The sequence below is a fragment of the Clavelina lepadiformis genome, chromosome 6 (genome assembly GCF_947623445.1).
Source record: "Clavelina lepadiformis chromosome 6, kaClaLepa1.1, whole genome shotgun sequence".
NCBI lineage: Eukaryota > Metazoa > Chordata > Ascidiacea > Aplousobranchia > Clavelinidae > Clavelina > Clavelina lepadiformis.
Window position 1 is genome coordinate 15815660 of NC_135245.1, and position 26086 is coordinate 15841745.

Here is a 26086-nt window from a genome sequence, read left to right on the forward strand (position 1 = left end):
CGAAAAATAAATGTTGCGATAAACGATATCAAAGGTTTTTGAACATTGTTCGCTCATTTGGATACAGGCTGTTTGTTTGCTAGCTTGACTTACTGTATGTTTGCTTAAGGATGGTTGTTACCTAACCTTGTCCAAGCCTACTGGCAGACTGGCGGGAAAAGTTGTTAAAACAATACGGTAGGCTAGTGTCGACTGAGCAGAAACTGATTTTGCAAGTAAATGACATCGCTCAGTGTAAAAAGAAAGCGAATTAGGTCTAGTCAATCGGTGTAAAAAATTATGCAAACAAGTTGCATTGATGGGCTAAACTGACTTGCTTCGTGGGCAACAGTATGGACTAGGCTAGGACTCAGTATAGCCTGTAGGCAACAAAAGTGTGCACCAGATGTCCTTGTTTGGGAATTAACTAGCTTACAATTTAGCTTTTTAACCAATTTTTGTGACCAGTGTGTGCACTTGAACACAAAGCTTGTCCAGTGCACAACGCTGTATTTCCATACGAGACTAGGACTACCGGTGTAGGTTGGTTGTCGTAGGCCTATGACGCCTAGGCTATAGGTATAGGCTATGGGAAAATTTTTTTTACGTAGTAGGCCTACAACCTTCAGCTCCCAGCCAAAACTTTTGCGTGGGCTAATGCGGTTTTGTGGTTGATCTAGACCAGGCTTGTCAAATTCAATCGCACCAGAGGCCAAAACTAAAAACTTATTTAACTCCGTGGGCCGTAAGGATAAAACTTGATTGAACATTTCGTGACACGAGTACATGAATTGGAACAGCCAGCGAAACAACACCAAATATTTGGTGTTTTTGACGATGTTTAACTGGGCTATTTTTGATTAATTATTCTTCTCTTAAATCATTGTGTTTCATTCATCTCCTTGCAAAAGCATTATAGAATTAACAAAGAAAAAAGCAGCCCAGATTACAAGCGTTAGAATAAATCGATTTATCCTGTCGTATGGTGGGGCAGCTGTTGTGCTGCTGTATTGTGCGATTTGTTATAATCTTGTTTCTTGCTTGGAAAAAGTAAGTTATAAAAGATCTCGTGATCCCGAAATAGTTCAATGTATAAAATAACATTGCGGGCCAAGTTTTATAGTAAAACGGGCCGGATGTGGTCCATGGGCCGGGAGTTTGACACGTATGATCTAGACTAAGCCAGTAGTTCATATATTTACTTAATCGTTTGCTCTACTGTAAAGTAGGCCTGTAGCCTATAACTTACAGCAGTTTTTTACAAGAAATCGTTCGTGCAAAGATGCAAATTTTGGCTTGATGGCGGGCACTGAAGACTCAAATTTTTGTTTTGGCTGTAGGCTTATTTATTATAAATTGGCGTTCAAACACCCAGCTTTTCTTTATTTATTATAAATCAGCATGAAGACAAAAATTTCAGCATGCACAATGATGAATCTCAGACGTGCAGGTGCCTAATTTTCCACTATGGAGTTATACATAGTCGATCTTGCTGGATACCAATTGATCATTCACACTTTTCTCTCTGTTTTATAAAAATTTAAATCTAGGTGTACCAATGTTTCATATATAATATTTGTAAATGCTAGGGTTTTGTTTTCAGTAAAAAATAACTGGACTTGCAGAGGATTTGAGTGTTTGTCCCATAGAATAACATGGACGACGAGCAATCTGCTGTGCAATCAAATGCAACAACAACAATAAGGAGAAAGAAGAACGAAGGATTTGTGAAGGGATCTATAATTAGGATTGCTCTGCAAAACTTTCTGTAAATAAAATTGTTTGTTTTGAATACAATCTAATGCTACTGAAAAGTTTGTATGCTCAACTTAAGAAATATAGTGGTGTGGCATGAAAGGTGGCTTATCTACTCAGATATCGGTACGAAATGTGCTGTTATTTAAATTATTGTATAATATTATAGGCTAATTACGCTGACAATGCTCAATTTTTAGTATTGGATTTATTGGCATTTTTAAAAACACACAATTGTAGATGATAAATACCACTTGCTGCAGTATGTAGGTTATCAATGCTTTTGCTCTATATTGAAAAAGTTGATTAGGGCCGAGCTGTTTGTAGCCAAACGTAATAACATGAGTTATTCTTTTTGAGTCATTCCATGTATAAAATCAACCAGGCCTTGTAACCACTAGTCTTGACTTTTGATGATTTGGGTGTATATGTTGTAGAGCAGTGGTTCCCAACCGCGGCTCTTAGAGCCGCATGCGGCTCCAAGGTAGCTTTCTTGCGGCTCTCATTGACCCACAAAAAGATAAAAAATCTATTTATAATAATTAGGGCAATTATTTTTTGACATGTCAAAAAAAGTCAGAAATTGGTCAAAATTTATAGCGTTAGTTCAAAATTGTTTACATATTTTTCATTTTACATCTTACAGTTACACATTGTAGCCTACTTTATACTGTTGTGAATGGCCCATTGTCTACTTATTGTGAATCATAAACCGCCTCCAGAATCCTAAACCGCAATTGCGCCTCACTTTGACAAAGTTGTTAAAGCTCAAAGCCAATGCCAAGTTGGACATTAAATTGATTTGTGTTATTTTTCTTGTTAATGTTGCTATTCGTTGGTACATGATTTCATGCTTTAAAATTTTCGTTATAATTACTTGAGTGTTTTCATGCGGCTCCATATGTACTCTGAAGTAATTCGGCCCCGACACCAAAAAAGGTTGGGAACCACTGTTGTAGAGCCTCAAAAAATTGAAATTAAAGAAAAAATTTTGAAAACACCTTAAGTCGTTTTCAAGTTATTGCAATATGAATTTTTCACCACTTGAAGGAGATTAGGTTGGTGAACACTGGTCACTCGTAGTGATTTTCTTCAATATATATGTTTATTTATAAAAGTACAATAATAAACAAATGACATTGTTACCATTTTTGGTGTCAAGGAATTTATTTCAGCAGTTAAAAATTTCTTAAACACCTCCTTTATATAATAACTTAGGGTTTTTGAATGTAGATCCAAGGTTAATTTTATGGCACAATTAAAAAATAGCAATGATCTCCGAAACAAAACTTTAGAATATTTGTGTGGTATGATTCAATTATTTTCCTATATCCAAAAATTATGAACTTGTTTTTTGAGCTTAAAGAGTGAAATGAGTTTGAACAAGTGCTTGACATTTTACGACATCAAGTTTGGATCAATAGAGACTATCTTCCAACAATAATAAATAGCAGCACATGCAATTGATATATTTTTTGAAACATTTATCAAAATATCTGATTGCACGAAAGCTGCTGTTTTATCCTTGTATAAAAATGATGAATACGAATTTACCTAACTCAACTTTTCAAAAATCTGCCCAGTTTCCATTAGAAAGGTCCTGTGCTCTAGCTTGGCCTTTTTCCTAAAGAAATTTTACAAAACTTAACTTTTGAAACAGTTAAGGAATAAATTCCTATACCTTCTATCATTTTTAATCAAAATTTTTGTTTGCAGTTAAAATATTCACATTATAATTCTATTATGATTAACTTAAAGTCTGTGTATGTTCTGTCATGTGTGAGTATAACTAGCAATTAAATCACCTAATAGTAAAATACAACGATACCAGAATTTGCTTACTAAGCATTGCATGTGGCCATGTAATTGAGATTATGTTGTTTATGTCTTGAACCAATTTCTACTTTTGAATCGCTTACAAATTCAATTTTCCAGTTTTATGAAGTGCCTTTGTCTTTAGCCCCACTAGGACCAAGTATGACAGTATCACAATAACTTTTTTACTCTTTAAGCTCAAAAAACAAGTTCACAATTTTTGGATACAGGAAACTACTTGAACCACACTACAAAAAATTTCACAAATTTTGTTTTGGAGATCGTTGCTATTTTTATAATTGTATTATGAACTGGATCTTTGATCTTCATTCAAAAACTCTAACTTATTATGTGAATGAGATGTTTAAGATTTTTTATCTGCTCAAATGAATTCCTTGACACCAAAAATGGTAACAATGACACTTGTTTCATTATTCTATACAGTACTTCCTCGATTATCCGGTCAAGTTGGGTCAATATTTTCAAAAATCTGACCGGATAAGCAAAAAAAACGGATAATTGAATTTGTATTTTTACCGAGCACGCACGCAAATCGCCGCCATGGGCCTGACACCCGCTATGGGACGAAGCCTCGATCAGAAGGACGCGGGCGATGCGCGCAAGACGAATTCTATACGCCACAATTCCGGAGCGCTCCAAAAGCGACCGGATTCGGCGATGGGCTCATCCCGCTTCACTCGCCGTTACTGAGGGAATCCTCGTTAGTTTCTTTTCCTCCGCTTAGTAATATGCTTAAATTCAGCGGGTAGTCTCGTCCGACCTCAGGCCGAAATGTAAGAGACGTCACACGTGCCGAGGATCGACGACGTTCGCGATCGATCGCGGCGACTTGGCGAAACGAGGACACCTCTTCGAGGTCGATCCGCCGCCGCCGCGCTCTCCGATCGCGTGCCGGACCCTTGCTGACTTCGACGGGACGGCGGAGACACAGGTCTCCGTCCGACTCCGCATTCGCCCGGGCGACGGGCTCGCCGGGATTGCTTTTCAGACGACCCTGAGGCGGGCGTGGTCCCGGGATTAACCCGAGGCCGCAATTCGCGTTCAGAACGTCGATGCTCAATGTGTCCTTCAATTCACACTAATTCACGCAGCTAGCTGCGTCCTTCATCGACTCGCGAGCCGAGTGATCCACCGCCAAGAGCCATCATCGTTTATCGTTTCAGCTTCTACGAAGCAGTCACAGGTTTGAATGTGAGCGCCGAGCGGACGATCTGACGACCGTCACTTGAAACCGCGGGGGTACTCGACGCCCGTGAAAGACTTGTGCCTTGTCGAGCGCCTCAACGGGCGCGTCTTGACCTCGACAAGCGCGAGAGGCGGCCGGTTTCCCGGCGACGCCGCCGCAGCTCGAGCGGGAGCCTCCGTTCGTTTCGATAATGATCCTTCCGCAGGTTCACCTACGGAAACCTTGTTACGACTTTTACTTCCTCTAAATGATCAAGTTAGATCGTCTTTTCGGACACCGGTTCGGCCGTTGCCAGCCGCTCCGGGTCCAATCGGAGGACCTCACTAAACCATTCAATCGGTAGGAGCTACGGCGGCGGTTCAACGTCAATTGAAAAATAAAAACCAGAGTAATCTCACGCATATGATAGTTGCAAGTGCAATCATGCGAAGTAAAACGACCTCCCAAAGTCATTGATCACTCGGCCGGATAATCGAATGCCGGTTAAACGAGGGACGGATAATCGAGGAAGTACTGTATTCAGAATTGGAGATATTAAAGAAAATCACTATGTGTGACCAGTGTTCACCAACCTAATCTCCCTCAAGTGGTAAAAAATTCAAATCGCAACTACTCGAAAATGACATGAGACGTTTTCACAATTTTTCTTTAATTTTAAATTTTTGGAGCTCTGCCACATATATCCAAACCATCAAAATTTATGTCTAGTGGTTACAATATTTAAAAAAAAGCTGGTTGATTGCTAAACATGGAATTGCTCTTTTATGATTTTTAAAGACTAAATTTTTGCTATGTTTTTACTTTTGGAATGGAAAGGAATAGTTTGCAATCATCAAAGCATTCTGAATAGCTTGTATATATATATATTCTATAAATAGTAACTGCCAACAACGGAAGCATCAGAAAAGTAATTGACATTTGTTTTCAGAACTTATGACCATTGCTCATTTCGTCTTAATCCTAAACTAAATGTCATTATCGGTCCTAATGGCACAGGAAAATCAAGCATCGTATGTGCTATATGCCTTGGTCTTGGTGGTAAAACAGGTTATTGAAGTTTCATCATTTTGTCCCATAACATGTTCATGGAGATAGCATTGTTGTATAGCTATTAATATAATTGGTATGATAAGTACCTAGTTAATTTATTGCTTGGTATGTTACAATTTAAAAACTATATATGCAGGCATGGCATTACTGCAATGTTCAAAACTGTGCTTTAAGAAACAACCCTAAAATATAGAACAAAAATTGGTTAAAAATCTTGTTTTAGGTGTCCTTGCTCGTGCGAAGGAGCTTGTGGATTACATCAAACATGGCTGCGACAAAGCTATAATTGAAATAGAGTTGTAAGTGGCATTTTTTATCTTCCAAAGGGATTCTTTTTTATTTTAGGTTTTTAGATTTTTTTGGCACACTTGTTGATTGTTACAAGAATTTTTTACATGTGCTTTAAAATCCCTTACAGTTAGCAAATGTTTAAAAGAATTAGAAATTTATATACTTAGGACATAGCCGCTGTTGCCAAAATATCCAGACAGCACGGATCAAGATATTTTCCAAAATCAAATCTAGACATAGTAGACTCTACTAAGTAGAGGATGGAAAGTGTTTGTCTTGTTTTAACACAAATTGTCTACTTGACAATTAAGTGTTGCTGTACAGTTTAATACAGAAGCTTTCTCTTTAGTTTCCCTTTTATGTTTTCTTTTATATTTTTTTGTTTTTCTATTCAATTTTATTCTTTTTCCTTTTGCATTATGGCAATTCATTTTGGTTCAATGCGGAAGTGCTCATTACTGAAGATAAAATACCTGTGCACAGATTTTGAATCTGTACAGTTAAAGTAAACATTTGTTTGATGTACTTTATATGTGTTTGATATTAAGGGTAAGCGTAAACCTCAACAAATGACTGCAAAGTGAAAACAATGCAACCAATGTACCCTCTAAGCTGCGCGCGTACGCAAATGCGCACTGCTGACACGGTCTCCACGCACAGAAAATCTGTGCTGCGCACAAGAAAAAAATCCAACCTGAATTGATAATAAAATAAACGCATAATAATGGCCACAGTGCGCACGCGCACTTCAGCTTTGCTCACAGTGGTCCAAGGGACAGCTCACGGAGTTAGTGTGTTTGCTCAGACTTGTGAAAAATTAGAGGGAACATTGAATGCAACGTATGTAATGGTCTGCGTCACTTTGCATGGCAACGTTAAGTCATGGATTTGTCAGTCCCTTTTCGAAACCCCCATGAAAATAGGACGTTATGATCCATCTCCACTACATTGCGAAGGTGTATGTAGTAGCTGGAAATGAGCACTGTTTGTAAAGTGTCTCTGCACAAAATTTTGTAACTTGACAACATTTACTTTCAAGTGTGTACCAAACTTGACTTTGTTGTATTCTTATGTGGTAAGATAAAAACTTTAGTAAGCTATTGAAGCAACAGCAACGCTTATAAATATTCTTTGTATGCCTCTCACTCCAGTGAGTCTTGTTGTAACCGTGACAATTTTCATGACAAGGTTATGTACTACAATGCTAATTATATAACTTGTAGTACAAGCTTAAAAGAAAAATAAAACTATACAAAATTTTATAGATGTTTCTTTTGTTATTGCATTTCGATGCTATCATTCTTGACCGTTGCGTGAAAAAAATATAAATTAGAGTGCAGGCTATAGTACTAAAAGTCCAGCACGTCAAACAATCATAAGGTGCAGATGATAAGTGTGGACACATAAGTAACGTCTTTGAAGGTGAAGTGGCGTGCCGGCTAATACTGTAGATAGAAAATCAATCTTAAAAGTACACAAGTAACCTATACAACTGAGCCGGCGTGAAGCTGGTTATCAGTTCCCTGGTTACTTATTCAAAACATGAATTTGGTCACCTGCAATGTGGCTTCTTATCCAGCTATCAGCTACTTGTTGGTTACATGCTACATAGTTACTACTAAATATTTTAAAATAATGATATTAATCGGTAACCAGCTTCACACTGGTCACAACTAATACACATTGTCTATATTTGTAACATTATTGAACAACTTTGGTAGTGAATTTACTCCAGTCCCTAACGAAGCAATAAACGAAACAAAAGTATAACTGTGTCATGTCTGAAAAAACATGGAAGTGGAAAACATTCAATTGAATCAAATTCAGTAACCAGTTTTGCCTTGTGATGATAAAAATGTCTCAATAGAGAAAAGCTCCATGCGAATTTGTAGTACCAGTATGCTCACACATGCAGGCAGTGCGATATTTTTTCTGCACTATATGTGACGGTACAGGTCTATGACTTCAAGAAATTTTTGTGTTTTCAGGTGTAGCCCACCCAATAATTATGTAATTCGAAGAGAAATCAGCCAATCGAGCAATGGAAAAGCGACTTCTATTTGGGTTGTCAATGGCAACCAGGTGTGTTGATATTATATTTTGGCCTATGGTTTATATAGTTTGTTAAAATTTAACTAAAAATGAGTTTTTCATAAAAATTAAGTTTCTTTTGAGTTTTACATTGTTTTACCCGAAAAATTGATGAGATTTTTGTTACGATCATATGCTCAACTATACCACAGGTGACTACATGTGTGTTCGGTTACAATGTTCATTAAGTGGAATTGCAATGTTATATATAACTAGTGCTTGCTTTTGTGGCAAGTGCTACATTTTATAAAAACACTGTAGCTGTAGGATTGTTTGCTTTGTTGCTGCAGTATTACTATTATACATGTGTTTTATATAGGTAAGTGTGAAGCAAGTTGAAGAAACAGTATCCAAATTAAACATAAAATTGGCCAATCTTTGTCAATTCCTTCCTCAAGAACGTGTCGCTGACTTTGCAAAAATGAACAAAATAGAGCTTTTGGAAAATACAGAGTTAGCGGTAGATATTACAAATAGCAATGAGAGTCAGTTATTGTTTTCTTTATGACGTATAACTGAAAATAAGTTAGCTATTGTGACTTTGCACCAGATATTATACTTTAATTTGTCAATGTTTAGATATGTCCTTTGCAAATGCAAGAAGACCACAAGTGGCTAAAGGATTTTTGCAATATGGAAAAGATTCTTGTTATAAATAAAAATGAAAAGCAATCTCACCTCGATAAACTTGTGCAGAAAAACCAACGCGTAGAAAAAGAAGCACTAAGGTGACAGAATATTCAAACCTTTCATGCTTATTCAGTTTTATATACTGTAAGATCATAAATGTAGTTTTTTGATTCCGGGCTTGTTAATGTGTGCAGTGGTCTCTGCGTTTTCCCATATTTTTTCTCTGGGTTTTCCTTAATCATTGACCATTGATTACAGAAAACAGTAGGGAATTCAAAAAAAACTCATAGTATTCAGTGGTATTGTCATAAATTTGCTTGTGGGTTGCAGCATTTGTTTTAATTGTACATTGCTGTCAGCCTGTCAACCTCTCGTCACATTAGTTATTCAACATAATTGTTATGTTATGGTATGGATGTTATGTTTAACAAATTATGAAAAATTTGGAAAAGCTACCAGTTGACAACAAAAGCAACTAGTTCGTTGAATGCACAATGCACAGTAATTACACTACAACCAACTAATTAACGTCCATTGTGCATTCAACAGCAACAGTCTAATTATGACAGTCATAATGTGACTTACATGATCATATAAAATGACCTAGGTGTGTCAGTAAGCTAATTATTTTATTGCAAATTTTTGCAGATTTCAGGAAAGACAGAAACTCATAAGCGCTTTGGAGGTCGTAGATCAAAAGCGGGCATGGACTGTTAGTCGTTATTTTCGCAAAAAGTATCATATAGTATCAGTAAAGTATCACATTACATCAGTACATCATCACAAAAGTTTACTAAAACTGTATATTATTTGGTCATGTAAGCTGCGAGTGAAAATTTTAGGCTATATATGTCAATGCTAATTGCATAACTGCCGTAAATGATAGATGCTTAATTATACATTCCAATACTGGATAATTGGCGAAGTAATTGTAGTTTGGTGAAAAGTTAGTTTCACTGGTTTTTGTATCACAAACCACTACACTTTGTTATGTGTCTATGTATATGTTTTATATGGACTTTATCAGCTGTACTTGTTCATGATAGATATACAGCGAGGCACGGGGTGAATATTACAAGCACAGAGATGCTTTTCAACACCTGAAGAAAAAATATTCAGAGGCACAACAAAAAACAAACCCATTGGAAAAAGAAAAAGACAAACTTACTAATCATATGGTTGACATTGACAAAAACCTAAAGAAAAAAGTAAGTAACTACTTGCATTTTGGATTGGATTAGAGCAGAAGTGAAAATTAGAGTAGATGTTTTTGAAATTTTTGTACTGCTCCATATCAAATGCATCAAATCCTCCAGCTTGGCCCTCTCCAAATTTGCTTAAACTTTGTCAAAATGTTTTATTGCATGATTAAGCGATGCATTAAAAATTATATAGTTTTGATTTTGAAAATACGATGCTTTAAATTTTAAAATACCCCCACTTAATTAGGAAGTTTAAGAAGTGCAAAAACACCCCCGCATTAACCCTTAATTATTGAGAAACAAAATTGAAACTCAGTTTACAGGCTGTTCTAGAAAATTTCTTCCTTTGGTGAAAAATGAGTTTTCTAAATGCTTGCATTTATATTATTTTGTCACCACAAAATGTATATATATATTTGTATCTGCCCCATATTTTCATATAACATAACTTCTTCATTAAAGCAATGCTTTGTACCAAAGTTGTTGTCTACTAGGCAAGGGTTATTTATGACTATCTTCCTGCATTCTGTTAAAAAGTTATAAGTACTCAAACATGACACCAAATTTTTTTCCACACAAAGGCTGGTCAAATTTAAGGCTTCATTATTCCATCACAAGGAATAGTTGCTTTATTCTGGAAAAGATTTCATCTAACAGACCAAAAGTTAAACAAATAAACCAAAACTTAGCTTTCTATCTCTATCTAAACGGACAGTATAAGGGGGGGTAGTAAGCAAAGGGTATGTAACAATTTAAAACATCATATTTACAAAACTACATAATATTTTGAGCTGGATTAATCATGCAATAAAACATTTTGTCAAAGTTTAAGGAAATTTAGAGAGCAAATTTGTTTAAGCTGGGAACTTCCAAAATTTTGGAACACTTGACGTGGAATGACCCCACAGTGTTTTCATTTTGCATTGGATAAAACCTGTAAGTAGTCACAGACTGTTAAAGAGCTTATTCTTGCTGTTAGTGAGTATTCAGCAACAACAATTTTCTGATTTTGTAGAGTGAAGAACTGAAAGCAGTGGCTGCTGCTGCAAAACAAATTCATGACAAAATAAATGAGATGGATGACAAAGCCCAAGAAAAATGGGATGACTATAAAGAGCGGGAAAAAGATGAACAGATGCGACTGAAAAAGTTGGTATTTCAAAAATATACAATTCCAATTTCCAACCCACATATACTTTGCATGATTTTTCTGTTCCACACCACCACACAACATCTGCCGCCGCTGGTTAATATGCTTCATACTTTCAAAGGGTTGAACAGTTTAAGCTTCAAATATCCGGCTGGCAGAAGGAGTTGGAACAGCTTGAGGAGAAAAATCTGCAATCAGAAATCGATGAGCTCAGCTCAAAAATCCGTGCAACTTTAACTGAGATCACACACCTCGAACATGAGCATGCCAAGATCTCAGAAGAAAAACGAAAAACACATGAACATATTAAAAGTGAGATGCCTTTAAAAATTTGTTAAACTAATGCTATTCTCAAGTCCAAGAAGCTTTGTGGGTAAATCATGTGCAGTAGTTTAGATAGTGCAAGTTCAGCTAATTTTGTAAAGCGGATTTATGAATATGATTAATATCCGTCATTTCAGCTTGTGAACAGAAGAATGCAGAGTTAAACAACTTGAGCAAGAAACGTCTTGAAATTCTTCGCCGTCGTAATAAAGATTGTTACAACGCCATCCAGTGGTTAAGGTCAAATAAATCAAAATTCAAGTCTACCGTTCATGAGCCGATTATGCTGCTGGTGAGCCCAGATGTATAAATTGACAAAAAATACCACAATGTTTCACTATCATCTCCAATGCTCCTAATAATGAAACATCACATAAAAGCCTACAAACAACACGATTACCCGGCATTATAATGCCCTCTGTCCTGAAGAATTGGATGATGAATTGTAACATATTTTGTAAAACGGTATCTTAAACTGCATTTTGCTACAGAAGTGTTATATTGTTTCAGATTAAAATGAAGAACCCCAGCCATGCAGAGCTGATTGAAAGCCACATATCGATGAGAGATATGTTTGCCTTTGTTTGTGAGAACAGCGATGATAACAAGAAGTATGTTGACAAATTTTTGTTTGTTATTAGTTTTTTTACTGTAATTTTGGTTGTTAGGTTATAAATGCTTAGTTTAAAATTTTTATATGTAAACTCACTTCCTAATACATGTAAAACATATACAGTACCATGGGAACATTCAACAATAGTAGATTGAAAGACACTTCATGTAAATAAAAATTATGTTAATACGCCACAGATTTATTGAGGAAGTTCGTGAAAAGCAACGTTTGAGGATTAACGTGGTTAAAGCACCACGTTCCAACAATGGAGATCTCCTTAAGCCATCATCGTTTAAACCTCGCACAAACCTTGAAAGTTTGAAGTACTGTAATTTCTTTACTTCGTCATTCTAACTGACCAGAGTTGTTGAACCATCTGTGTTTGCTTACTATATACAATTACACATACACCGCGCTAAATTTGCAAAAATGTTATGTAAATTGCACAAATACTTTGCAGAAAATGGGGCTTCACGTCATACTTACGAGAATCTTTCGATGCTCCAGAGGCTGTGATGGCATTTCTATGTAAACAATACAGAGTATATGACCTTCCCATTGGTTCTGCCGCCACAAAGTCGGTTGTAGATCAGGTATGTCGCTCTTGCATATTTTTAACTGTTTTCTTAACATGGAATGGTTATAGGTAATTAAATAAACCCACGAAGACACTTAAGATTTTCTTCTTCGAAATCCTCACTTCTCTGTAGTTATTTCAGCATGTTTTTATAAGCTGTGATAGCAGAAAAAGATTGATGCAATGCTATAACAGCTCCAGCTAAAAGCTGCTTTTAGGTTACTCAGCAAAGTGGACTGACTTTGTTTTACATTCCGACCTTATCTTCTGAGTCACCTGGCTGTAAATATTCTGTACGAAGGTCGAAATACAGCTCCAACTCCATCGTAGGAAACAGGTTATTTGACAAATAAGATTTTTATCAATTTTTACCACACACTGTAAACAATAAACAACTTTGTTAGTAAGTTGGCATTGGTTTGATTCCATAACACAACGCAAATACTCTGGTCGGTATAGTTTTTTGCTGATGCTGTTCAGTTATTTTGTAGTTCATTAAGAAAAGCAGAATACTTGAACATCAACATGGACCCATTTGAACTGGAGCAAATTAAACAACAAACTCAAGTAATGAAATCTTTATGTGTTTGCCTAAAATAAAAACCTTTGTTTGCTATGTTAATGAGTATTCACATAATAACTATTGCAATTAACTGTTTAATGGAAGCACAATTTTTTAATTTGTTAATCCTGATTTATTCTTTAGAAACATATTGAGAAGCTTGCTTACTGCGCAGAGCGCAATAATGAGCTCATGACTGACAGGAGACGCCTTGAAAAGCAGGACAACGAATTAAAAACTCAAAAGAAAGAGATTCTGCAGCAGAAAAACATGAGGAAAAATCTCGAAAATAAAATCATGTTAAAGCAGAAAAAGTAAAAGCAATAAGTTATAGTTAGATACATATCTAGAAACGCCTACCTCTACATTTATTTTTATTGTTTTTTTTGTTTTGCTTAAAATTTCTCTTATTTTAGTTTGGAAGATCTTGAAAAGAACACCATGAACCTGGAAATTCTGAAGGCGAAAACACAAAAATCTGTCCATGAAGTTACTTTAAAAAAGAAAGATTTTGCAGTTAAATTTGTGCATAAGATTAAGGTAACTAAGTGATTTATTTATCATATACTCAGTGTCAGGCATCATCAGCTGTACCTCTTACCCTCTTGTTTCCAGGCTTGTGTTGACGCCAGCATCACCAAAGGCATGACACAAGCTGAGTATGCTCACTGCTTGAGAAAGAAGACAACGGCAGAGGAAAAAATTCATCAAATGAAGCTTGAAAATGTTGAACTTCAAAAGTTAGTGTTATTTTAAATTAACTCCAAACTACATTTTTAATTAATTGAATTATCATAAAAATGTTACTCGTAAAAAGTTCTAACATTTATTTGCTTTGTCATATTTCTTGCAATCAGATTAAGTTTAGATCCATGATCCTATGCTTTCTAATTAGGGCAGCTGAGAGGGCTGAAATGGCAAAAAATGAAGCGCAAAAAAGGGCAAAAGATCTTCTTGCAGCTGCTAAAAAGAAAACTGGTGGAATAGTGGATGAAGAACTACGAAATGTAAGTCAACTTTTGGGTCTTTTTAGTTATTTTTTTTGATTGTATGGTTTTAGATAAATGATTTAACGCAATCATTTTGCTCTTAAGCAAAAATCACTTTTAGGTTAAAATTACGATGTGACGAAGATGCATTAAAGCGCTTTCCACGATATTAAGCAATAAATACGAGTTGAATGCAGCTATTTGTTTTACAACAGGGTCATTCCATACAGAATCTCTAACCAGTCACCACAAATGTTCACTCCCACTGCACATACTGTACAGTATGTTGTAGTTTTTGCAAACAGTAATCAATAGAAAACAAAAAAAAATGGTAGTAATCGAGTTATTTCAAATTTAATATCAAAATCTGTTAAGGGTAAATTAGATCAATGGGTATTTCACTTAAGATTTGTTTAAATTAGTGTGTTTTCACCACAAAGTAGCTTGACTTTAACTTATTTTGCTTGTAACCACACAGTGGCGGTATGGGCTTGCAAAAACTGGCATGACATCATTTTTTGGCATGCCATTTATTTACACTTGAATTCATAATATGTGTACTATACGTATAAATAACTATATGTATAACTTCATCAGTAATATACGAGTATTACTCCAGTGTTTCTTCACAAAATTTACAAATTTATTTTAAACAAGTTGTTGGTTGATTGTAAGGGATGACCCACTTAGAAAGTGTTGTAGCCCAAGACACGGCATTTTTATGAATAACCAGCCCATTTGTATTTATTTATTTGATTGATCTATTTTGTCAAGGTATATTCGGTTACTCACGGTCAGCTTTATATTCTTACAATTTTTTTCAATATGGCCCAAACCTAAAAAATTATCTAAAGATTGTTTACACAAACATTTTTTAAATCTACTCACAATTCGATTGGCAAACTTTCTTGTGCATCCTTGCAAGGGATTGCAGGACCTAATTTCGGTAAAATAATTTTTTTGAGATCCTTTTTTAAAAAATATTGATAACTCAATAGCATAGTTAGTTTGACTTATATATATTTTTTGTTTTTTTTGTGTGGCATATTTTCATGGCGGGTTACATTCGAAAATGTGCAGTATTTTCATAACAATACAAGTGAATTTTGGTAAAGTATTTCAATACGGTTTCATTTCTGTAATGTAGAAATTTAATAACCTGCCAAATGACTTGGCGGAAATTGAAGCAAAGATTTACGAATATCAAGCCAGGCTGGACTGTTGTGGAGAAACCGATCCCAAGGTAATTCTCCTGAACTTTTAACAAGAATATGAATGCTATTAAGCGGTTATCACTCTATCCTGTGGACTGCAGATTTTGTAGCTATCAACGTTCTTTTTACCTTTTTTAATCAGGCTTTTGACGAATTTGAAGCCAGGAAAAAAGAAATAAAATTTCTTGAATCTGAAGTGACACACATGCTTAGTCATCTACAAAACAAGCGTGACGAAATGGACAAAGTCAAAAAGCGATGGTTGACTCCACTACGAGAAATAATTTCAAAGTGAGTTTTTTGAAGTCTCTCTTCTCTGATGTTAAACTTTAATCTCCATCATTCGGAAGCTTTTCTCTTATTTTTCTCTGATCCTCCCATCAGGATCAACTCTCGCTTCTCACAATACTTTGCTCAGATGGGATGTGCAGGAGAGGTTGATCTTCATGCAGAGAATGAGGTCTGTGTCTTGTAACTAAAAAACAAACTGCCATATTCACGCCAGTAAAGTTGATTGGCCTACATCCTGTTCAGCATAGCTTGTCTTAGTTTTGTGTGTGGAACTGTGTGTTATCCCATATGCATTGCGTAAATGCTTTTTCGATTTTCTTTCGTTTAGGACGATTTTGGTAAATACGGAATCAGAATTCGAGTCAAATTTCGCTCTTCGTCCTCCTTGCAAGAGCTCAATCCATTTCGGCAGAGTGGAGGCGAACGGAGCGTCTCCACAATGCTCTATCTCGTCGCCCTACAAAGCATGCATACTTGCCCATTTCGTCTTGTAGATGAGATCAACCAGGTTGCGATGACATATTTATAAATTATAGTTAAACTGCAAGGTTTCACCTGCAGCAAAACCTTTATTTAAAAGTACTATAGTTTATATCCTGTAGACTTCATTTTTATTGCAACTGACTCGTGTTGCCCACATAACTTAAAAGGCGGCTGTACCATGCTGTTCAACATCCCCAAACAAGGAGAATTTGTCAGAATAACTTTGAAATTATCTGCCCACAAAGCTTGTATTCTGTACGGCCGATATTTTGTTTTAGTCTAAACCAGCTTCTGACTTACACAGGGCATGGACCCCAACAATGAACGTCGAGTTTTTGAAGTCATCGTGAGATCTTCTTCGGAAGAATCGACTTCCCAATACTTTTTGATAACGCCCAAGGTACACTCAACGCTCATATGTTTAATTTTGTAGAGAAACATTTCCCCTATATTTTTCTCTTGTTGCGGCTAATTTTTGACACTTTCTGGTTGTTGGAAGGCGAGCCGCCACATTTTCTTTTCTAAAACAGTTACTTATTGACAATTTTGTTTTCTTCTGGAAAAAACTACATTTCTTTTTAAAAACTTTTCAGATTCTTATGCATTTGTTTAATAGATATATTTTTGCTCTGTTTATCAGCTCTTGCCAAACTTGACATACAACCGGCACATGAGCGTACATTGCGTGTACAATGGTCCGAAGATGCTGCCTCACAATGCGTGGAAAGTGTCACGTTTCATCAGGAGAAGAAGGATGCTCCAGTACGAAGATGACGACTAAGTATCCAGCGATCTGCTGCAAGTTGTGTTTTTACTGTTCACATATCTCTGTAGAATGTTCTCGCAAAATTCCATTTCACCCTACTTTTTTTTCACTGCCGCTCTTATTTATGCTTTTTCTATTCGATTTTATTTCGTTTCTTGTCGATTTTAACTGAAATACACTTCATCTATCGTCTTGCCTTTTCACTTTCTTTGTACTCGAAGGCGAGGAAGTTCAAAATTTAATGCAACCAATAAATAAGGTAACATTATCAATTAGTACACAGTTATGGATTTAGGTAATCTATAAATTACAGCATGGAAATGCTATTTTATAGTTAATATTGTTCGAAAGGATTCCAGGAAAATGATGCCATTAAAAAATTGTCAATGCAAAAGCGTGTTTCTTAATATTATATAATATAACATGAAATAGTAGCGTAGTAAGATAAACCATTAGCCATTATGAATATTGAAGCTTGGCTCTATTTGATTGACGCTGCAACTACGTCACAGTAATAGGCTATACTCAGGGTTGCCATACCGTCCTTATTTCTAAGATTTGTCCTTATTTTAAAGGTCCTTGTCTTAGAAAATATGTTTGTCCTTTTTTTTAAGAAATGTACTTATTTTCACTTGCGTCCTTAATTTCCGTCTTATTTTTAGGGCAGAGGTTCGTATTTTGGGCATTTTGACACCTTTAGTACACCATTTTGTACCAAAGAGTTACCAAAATTAAGAACATGCAGATTGTGTCTTGTTTTTTAGGAACATTGGTTGCTTTCTCCTATTGTGCTCTGTTTAAGGTGGTATTCATCTTTCATTTCCTAGTCGTCCTTATTTTTGAGTTGAGACCAATGGCAACCCTGATGGTAGATCTATCGAAACACGTGCGTTTTGTGCAGGGATTCATCAGTTTATTGGTTTCAGTTCGCTTCAATACAAGTTTTATCAACGTTTCTCATTTTTGTTGGCAATGTCGTCTACATGCATTGCTATCCGAGAAGAACACGGAACTTTGGGGAGTTCAGATTATCGCGGAGTCATAACGGGGCTATCTCGTTCTTTTTCAACCATTGGCGATGTCCGTTAACCGTCTTCCAAGTGGCTTTTCAGTAATCACCCTATGCTTTCAGGAGTGTATCCAGAGGATGCCTCGCAAAGTTGATATCCATCTTTTGCTACACAACCATAAAATTATTTTACGATAGTATTATCTCTTTCCCTGCTTCGCAATTCAACAAGATATCCTGTTTAGTAACTTTGCGATTGATTGAGGCGATTATTGACAAAAATTGGTAGAAGCGTAAACGAAGACAAACTAATGTTTTTCAAATTCAATAATTCTCATACGCTGGCCAAACTTTGTTGCAGCTTATTAGTTTAATTTGCAAATTTAAAGCGTTCTTAATTTTTTTAGGCTCTTGTAAGATCCAAAATATGAATCGACGATAAACTTAGCTAGTTATACGCGTTACTGTCGATAGCGAAACGATTTGAGCGACAGGCTCACACTCTCGCAATAGTCCGCCCTAATGCAATCCAGGCACGATACCCAAATGGCAAACACCCTGCCTTTGTATTGTTCTTGACCAAGGCAATAGGTTTGCTTTCATGTGTTCAGTGGTCCCTGTCAACAGTTCCAATACGAGATAAAAATTTAAAATCAATTAAAAATGTGTTTATTCATCTAATCTGAGTAACCGAGGCTGGAGCGATAACGAACCATCGATGAGTAAACAGTCTGAAGAGTTTCCTCAATCGGAGGATAAAAATTTTGTTATCATACCGTAAATAACAAACGTTTCTTCATATTAGCATTTCACACAAAAATTGGTATTTGCAAAAAGTTACTTTGATTTTGGCATGAAAATCCATCAGTTAAAAAATCTCCACCAAAGCTCTAATGCATTAACGAAAAACGCAATTTCAGAACATACCATACCATTATCAATAAACAATATAAACGTTAAACTAACACAATCCGTAACGCTTTACTTTCCGACATTCCGTAAATTAGTGTTGCCCGTGTTGGGATTCTGAAATAAGATTTGGTGGCATTTTTAATCAAATAGCAGGTAACCAAAGATTGTAGACTCGCAGAGTTAGATAGGCTATAGGCTATAGGCTAGAGAGACTTCCTTGGGGCCGATGATGGCAAACAAGCAGAGCAGGGTTTTCAGAAAGTTCTTCTAAGGATGATAATCTAGGTTCACTGAATTACCATCTCGGCCAGCCTACTAGCCTATGCAGCAGAGTTTCTGACATGCGAAATTGGTGCAGAAATTTTTTTTTATTTATAGTAGTATTTTATAGGTTTGGTAGCCATACAGGTCATTACACATTACTAACCAGAATGCAAAGTGCCAGAATATGGCAAGAGCACATTTGTGATTTTTTTCCAAAACAATATTGCACACCAGGGCAAACCGGTGTTTCCAAAAATAAGAAGAAACAACTTTTTTCCGATTCGCACTGCAAAATTAGCGTTTAAAACGAATGTCTATGAAAAAAAAATGCTGAGTTTTTTCTTGACTTCTATCGTACAGGCTTACCTACACAAACGCCTGGCATCCTTGGGCCACGGGTCGCAGTGCACACCAGCTGCTTTCTTGCACACCGGAATTTTGCATCTGCCCACCTAAGATCATTGTTAAAAACTCTCATACTCTGCAGTCCGCATTATTAACCTTCTATCGGGGTTGTAGCCAAATCATTCTTTTCTGAATTGAGTAAGTTTGAATTGAAATGTCAGCAAAAATTTCTACATCATTAGAAGTATAATATTATTCTCTATAACATACTTCAAAATGACAACATTTCAATCAGTGTCATAGGTTGCAGGTGATGCCGAATGTTTTACTGGCACTTCTTGCGCCAGCGTGTGACAATTGTTCGAACTTCAAATGCAAAAAAATAATTTTATTTTACACTTATTTGAGCTGGTTTTTCTGTTTTCTGATAGGTTTATTTTTGTTATGTAGACATCATTCATATATCTATTATATTTAAGGCTTTGTCCAACTTTTACAATAAAACGAAAACATCAGACAGCGTTTTCTTTGTTCTTTAGTGTGCTATAAGGTTTGGTATTGCAATTCTCCCCCTCCATTGAAGTCAATGACGAAAAATAAATCATATTACAGGATAAACTCATTCGAGCTAGCTTAATACCTAGTTTGGAGAAATAATAAACAGGAAAACAAGCAGCATAACACAGATGTTGCCAGGCGTTTGGAAAGAGTTTGTCAGGAATCTGTTTCGACAGAGTATCTGAAAAGATTGAAATTGGAACAGATTGAGTTGGCCTTGAACGTTAGACTTGCATGGCACCAGCTAACTATGCCGAGAAAATATGTAATAAATTCAAACTCACTCCTCAGAAGACTAAGGGAGCTTTGCATTTATATATGAATTTGTTGCATATACTTTTCATTTTTGGTACCTTTTAGAGTAGTAGCGATAGGTGATACCGAATATTTTATTGGCACTTCTTGCACCAGAGTGTGACAATTGTTTGAACTTGGAATGCAAAAAAAGAATATGATTCAATACTTATTCGAGCTGGTTTATCTGTTTTCTGATAGGTTTATTTTTGTTATATAGACATCATTCATATACTTATTATTTTTGGTGGCCTGGCATGATGGATTCTTTGCATCACAACGTCATAGATTTTGAATGGATCAAAACTCCATCAGGGCATGAATACCTTGACTCACTGATACAAAACGGAAAAAGAAGACATTTTGGATTACTGGAGCGTCCGTCCTTACCACCACACAAGGATGTTGATTGTTTGAATTTTAAAATTGTCTTAACTGGCAAATCTGGAGTTGGAAAAAGTGCTGCGATAGCGAAATTAGCAGGTTTTAAAATATTGAAACAAAGCTATGAAAATGTAGGAATTGAAACAACGATGGTGTACTGGCCGGTTAGATTGACGGCATCTGGACAAATTTTATTTCTCCGACTTCATTTTTGGGATGTTGGTGAAGGAGCCATCAAGAAATTTGATAATATTTTGCCGGCTTTCAAGTCTGAAGTTGATTGTGTTCTCTTCACATTTTCTTTTACTGACCAACAAAGTTTTAGAGAACTGAATCAGCGACTCAACTCATTTCTTGATGAAGGTGACAAAGACCCAGTTCGTATTCTTCTGGGAACAAAAGCGGACCAGTACATAAACAGTGACATTTCTGAACCTGAAATCACCAATTTTAGCCAAGCAAGAAATGTCCCAGTTTTAAGGATCAAATCTGTTCCATCTTCAAGAAATTACAGCAATGGAAGAGAGAGCATGTACGAAGTTGCTCCTTTGCTGAATAGACTTTGTGATTTACTTTTGCAAAGAGACAAAATTTTGTCAAATTCCTAATGCAACAACAGTAATTGTAACCATATGTTTTGGAGTTGCTTGTGCACATATTTTGAATATTTGCAGCAAATTACTGTAGCAATAGTTTGGATTTGCTACTTTTTTATACTTGTCACACTTATCTGATGTTTTTCTTTTTACATGTTCAACTTATCAGATGTTCTAGGCACTATTACGAAACTTACGTCTTTTTCTACAGTGGTCACTAGAATTTCATCAGAAAATAATTGTCTGTTTCAAATGAAACAGTTTTTCTTTTAAACTGTCCTTCTTGTTTTATGTTGTAAAGGCAAAGTAAAAAGTAAATAAATAAATTCTATTTTTTGTAATCTATATTGATCAGACTTATTTTCCGTCAAACATTTTGCCAATGTTAATTGCATATTTTTTAACAATTTAATATGTGACCAACTCCTTGGATGAAGCAAACAATGATCTTCATGGGCTTCATGCAGTATAAAATCACTTTAACGTTGTCATCACATACTGTTCATACTCAATTTAAGGTGGGAAAAGATCACTCTGACAACAAAGATGGAACTGGTTGTGTGTTTGACGGCAACTGTGCCATAAAATTTCACTTGATGAAGTGAGCAAATGCAGCCACCATAGTTGATAACCCTTGTTTATTCGATTGAGCAGTAGTTTTTATCTGAGGACAATTAATACGACACATTGCATCACATAATGTTTTCTGCTACGGTCCAGTTTTGCAAAATGGCAATATGAACTATAAATAATGCCCAAAAAGTATGTTCGCTATCAACATAATTTGCCAACGTTTGGAACAGTAACTGTTTTATACAACCACTTCGTTATTATTGTCAGTTACTTGCAACACTAAGTACATTGTAATCACGTTTTCACTGTTTCATTTTATATCTGCGAAAAATTGGTTTTGATAATTCCTTCAAGATTTCTGTGTATACTTTCATGTATTGTGATGAATCAGTTAGTGTTACCAGTACAATGGTACTTTGTTCTTAGTACATAAATGTATTATATATGAATAGATAAATATATTTTTTATTTCATAGGCTCTTACCAAGACCACAAAAAAGGTTGGTAGTTCTTAACTTTGCAAAGAAAATCATTTTTGCTGCATTAAAAAGATTATCTAAAACTTTGGTCAATTAAGAATTTTAATGGAGCAGTCAGCAACTAGTTCGGCTAGTAAGAAAGAAGAAACATGTGAAAAATATGAAAGTTTACTTGCATGCGTCGAGAAATTTCTCAAAAGCTTGCGTGATAAGCCAGGATCGTAAGTATGACTATTTTGAACATTAACACAAGAATTTAAGTATTTTGAACATAACAAAATTCTCAACCTTTGTGTTTAAATGTATAACTTTGTATTTTTCTGAACGATAAGATGACTTTGACATTTTTTTATATAGCTGCAAGAAATTTGCAAAGGCATTTCCAAAATGTTACAAGGAATGTCGTGAGATATTGCAAAGTATATCTGACCAGATGTGGGAAGCTTGTGAAACAAACCAGAAAGCTCATATAATGGCTTTGATTGAAGAAATAGATCTCAAACAATCTCTGTGCAAAATTGCCAATGCTGAGTTAGATGAAAACCCTACTTGGTAAAAAGTAGTGTTTAATTTGCTTAGTTGATCGGAATGTTAAAAATAAATATCGTTTGATATTAACACATTCCCCTTAGTGGCAAAGTAAATGCAAAATGCATATAATTTGAACTTTGACTTTCCAATTGTGCTGACAATTTTTGTTGCGAAATGGTACAAAGTTTGCGGCTGGTGCTGGTGTGACTCTCAGTATCACAAAAGTCATTTTCAACAGTCACTTAACACAAACATATAAGAAACCACAATAAATATTATCACAATGAGCATTATCAGGCAAGATACTTTATTGGTGTTTGCTTTTTCAGGCGACCCAGTGGAAATCCACAAGAAGATATCAAACCGTGGATCTACAAAGCGAGGGAAGACAAGATAGCTGAACTTGAGAAACTTGTTGAGGTATTTGATTTAAAAATTTCTGTGCCCTTTTTGTTAGCAAGATATTCTGATCAATACAAATATACAGTCGAATCCGCTTAATTCGGACACCGGATAACCCGGACAACCGCTTTATTCGGCCAAAATGCTCGGGAACGGAACAAAAGTAAAAATTGAACGTAAAAAACTCCTGTTAATTCGGACAATTCTCCGCTTAATTCGGACACAGGTTCGCAATTCCATCGTTAGGTTATGACACAATAAACAGTACTTCGTTCGTTTTAAGACAAGATTCAATTGCATTATGAGTGATTATGGTGAAACAATGACGATCCATGCAGTAACAATCGACAATGAACTCATATAACGCCGTGCCAGCTTCATAGTCGCTTTTACTTCGGTACAATTGCGTCCATCTTGTAGGACAAAATTGTACAGAAAAGTTTAGCACAAAAAGTGAAATTGCTCACTAAAGTAAACGAAGACGTTTTATGCGATCAGTGCCAGTTACTGCTGTATAGCGCAGCTGCAATTCATTTATTACGCAACACTACAGTATTTTAAATGCGTTTTTTGCCTTTATGCATGACCATGAAACGAACAATTGATTTTCCGCTTAATTCGGACAAAGCCGTTTCTCCGCTTAATTCGGCCAAAAGTGAGCGGAACCAAAGTGTCCGAATTAAGCGGAGTCGACTGTATTGCATTTTTCAACACATTAGTTTTTTGGCTTTTTTGCGAAATTCTGGTGTTATATAACACACACATTTATATGTTGAAGGAAGCTGAAAGTGAAAATCATATTTTGCGTGACAAACTTCAATCCAAGAAAGAGCACATTAATTCTTTAATGGAGAAAATAGAAGGAGCTGTAACTGATTGGGAACAGGTGCAGCGACTTAAAATAAAACACCGATATCAGAACACCTGCAAAGAACACCCTCCGAAAAAAATTTTGTTTTCTTTTCCAGATGAATGATGTTTGCGAGAGCAAGAAAGAGATGTTGGCTGCTGCTCAAGATCAGATGATGGACCTCACAACATAAAGAGGCCACAGTGAGTCAACAGAGACCAAGGTGTACTTCAAGGCAAAGCCGAAACTTTTTGCCCACCATCTCTTTTCAGAGATAAAATCTTCATGCGACCACAGTCTTCTGTTTTGCATAAAATGCATCAGCTTATTTTTACATACTTAAACAAAACATCAACCATCATGCACTTGATTCTTTTTTTTTGCGTCCTAATCATCGCCAAACTGGTCGAAATGATGCAAATTTGCGACATGCAGTCTTGGTGATAATTGTATCAAATGTTTTGAAAAATTGTTTTGTTGGAATTCGACAGAAATATTTGATATTATTTGCACTTTTATTATTTAGATTTAGCCCCACATTTTTAACCATTGTGGCTACCCCTAAATTACATCATGCAACCCTTGAATAGGGTTATTTTAGGAAATCCTGCTTTATACAGTAGTGTACTTGAAGAATACACTTTTTTGGGATATGGAAGGGAACTGACTGAAAACTACTTTTCCATACAACAGCCATGGTTTCCATGTTAATAAACTAATGTATGTTAAGTAGTTTTGATAAGTAATAATTCAATTGATTGTTTATTTATGGTGAAAAACATCTTGACAAAATTCGGAGTATTAATTTATGTGACTGCAACATATCATGAGCCATTTGCCAAATTCCTGAAACTTTCTTTTACATAAGCCCATTTGTAAGTGTCATCGTAAATTTTTGTAAATAAACTTGTCTCTCAAAAAAATTTACTGGTAAGTCAGTATGCTCTTCTCATTTACTTTTGTGAGGAGATAAGACGAAAATTTAAACAATTAAAACAAAACGCACAATCACAGTAAAGTCCAGTTGTGTCAAATATTTCTGTAACAAAATTCAAAGCGACCGGTTTGTAAAAAGCTGGTTTCTCTGTCAAAGAGTAATTGCAGCATGCATGCCACATAATTTTAATCGTCCCTATTTTCTATATAATAAACGAAATAGATGTCACATCCGAATTTAATATATTTGTGTTTTTGTGCCAGTTTTCCGATGACGTCATACCTGAAGAGATGTGAATATGGTGAAGAGCCAAGCAAAAGCTAGTCTTGTCTCTTCTTCTTGCAAAACAACAACTGGAATAGCGAACACCCAAGTCATTCCCATAAGCACTGCCACTAGTATGGCTCTCAGTACCTGGACCATAGGTGGTTCTTCTATGGATAGATTAACAGCAAACTTTACATTTCTCTGAATAAAAAGATGTTTTTTTTTTCATTTTTACGGTATTAATTTGCACGAGTTGATAGTGATGGCTTCATCGATTAACTTACGTCATCAGGCGCTTATTTCTTTTAGGTTTCACTGTTATGTGATTTATGTTGACACGTTTAGTCCTGATTTAGGCCGAATTGGTGGTAATATATAGTTCAAGAAATCCCTTGGGGGGCTTCTTTAGAATAAATATTTTTCTACTGTATTAGAATCTTACGCTTTAAAGCTGCCGTTTTTATATCGATATGTTCGTTTATATTAAGTTCTATTTTTAAGTGGGAAATTATATTGTGGCTGCAATTACAATCCTCAACATTCGATAACCAGTGTTCGTCGAACTTAAAACTGTACCTACGTAATTTGGTTTAATTCCTTAAGAGGATAAGACTTTCTAGGTCTTTAAACCGATATCTTTCAAATTATTAATCATCCCGGTAATTACATGGACTCAAAAGGAGCTTCTTCACACCA

At 35.7% G+C, this 26086-nt stretch overlaps 3 protein-coding genes and 1 non-coding gene across 5 annotated transcripts; 3 read left to right on the forward strand and 1 right to left on the reverse strand.

Annotated features, from left to right (window-relative positions):
- The first annotated feature begins 1512 nt into the window (after positions 1-1512).
- On the forward strand, positions 1513-17181 carry LOC143462265 (structural maintenance of chromosomes protein 5-like). Its single transcript, XM_076960351.1, has 26 exons — positions 1513-1747; positions 5685-5803; positions 6030-6105; positions 8086-8179; positions 8508-8648; positions 8768-8916; positions 9467-9530; positions 9865-10026; positions 11036-11169; positions 11292-11482; positions 11632-11786; positions 12005-12105; positions 12305-12430; positions 12568-12700; positions 12903-13021; positions 13176-13251; positions 13391-13560; positions 13663-13786; positions 13862-13986; positions 14142-14253; positions 15383-15478; positions 15592-15740; positions 15834-15909; positions 16069-16248; positions 16528-16623; positions 16864-17181. The coding sequence occupies exons 1-26, from the start codon at positions 1635-1637 to the stop codon at positions 17002-17004; spliced, it is 3222 nt and encodes a 1073-aa protein (XP_076816466.1). The 5' UTR covers positions 1513-1634; the 3' UTR covers positions 17005-17181.
- LOC143463712 (5.8S ribosomal RNA) lies at positions 4560-4713 on the reverse strand. The gene has a single exon (XR_013118463.1). It is a non-coding gene; the product is annotated as a 5.8S ribosomal RNA (ribosomal RNA).
- A 3021-nt stretch (positions 17182-20202) lies between the features above and the next one.
- Positions 20203-22400, forward strand: LOC143461701 (ciliogenesis and planar polarity effector 2-like). Its single transcript, XM_076959532.1, has one exon. The coding sequence runs from the start codon at positions 20629-20631 to the stop codon at positions 21361-21363; it is 735 nt and encodes a 244-aa protein (XP_076815647.1). The 5' UTR covers positions 20203-20628; the 3' UTR covers positions 21364-22400.
- On the forward strand, positions 22395-25938 carry LOC143461702 (uncharacterized). Of its 2 annotated transcripts, none has more exons than XM_076959534.1 (6): positions 22395-22624; positions 22761-22955; positions 23264-23354; positions 24115-24222; positions 24305-24409; positions 25387-25938. In XM_076959534.1, exons 1-5 carry the CDS (start codon positions 22509-22511, stop codon positions 24377-24379), a joined length of 585 nt encoding a protein of 194 aa, XP_076815649.1. In that variant the 5' UTR covers positions 22395-22508; the 3' UTR covers positions 24380-24409; positions 25387-25938. The 2 variants fall into 2 exon arrangements, with proteins under 2 accessions (XP_076815649.1, XP_076815648.1); XM_076959533.1 differs by having other exon boundaries at positions 22396-22624; positions 24305-24389.
- The last annotated feature ends 148 nt before the right edge of the window (positions 25939-26086 follow it).

Bases quoted from the DNA above. Each gene is read 5' to 3' on its own strand.
- LOC143461702 (XM_076959534.1), top strand. From the start codon at position 22,509: ATGGAGCAGTCAGCAACTAGTTCGGCTAGTAAGAAAGAAGAAACATGT. The intron at 22,956-23,263 runs GTAAAAAGTAGT...TTGCTTTTTCAG, and splicing joins TTAGATGAAAACCCTACTTG to GCGACCCAGTGGAAATCCAC. The intron at 23,355-24,114 runs GTATTTGATTTA...TATATGTTGAAG, and splicing joins AACTTGAGAAACTTGTTGAG to GAAGCTGAAAGTGAAAATCA.
- LOC143461701 (XM_076959532.1), top strand. From the start codon at position 20,629: ATGATGGATTCTTTGCATCACAACGTCATAGATTTTGAATGGATCAAA.
- LOC143462265 (XM_076960351.1), top strand. From the start codon at position 1,635: ATGGACGACGAGCAATCTGCTGTGCAATCAAATGCAACAACAACAATA. The intron at 10,027-11,035 runs GTAAGTAACTAC...CTGATTTTGTAG, and splicing joins ACAAAAACCTAAAGAAAAAA to AGTGAAGAACTGAAAGCAGT. The intron at 16,624-16,863 runs GTACACTCAACG...TCTGTTTATCAG, and splicing joins ACTTTTTGATAACGCCCAAG to CTCTTGCCAAACTTGACATA.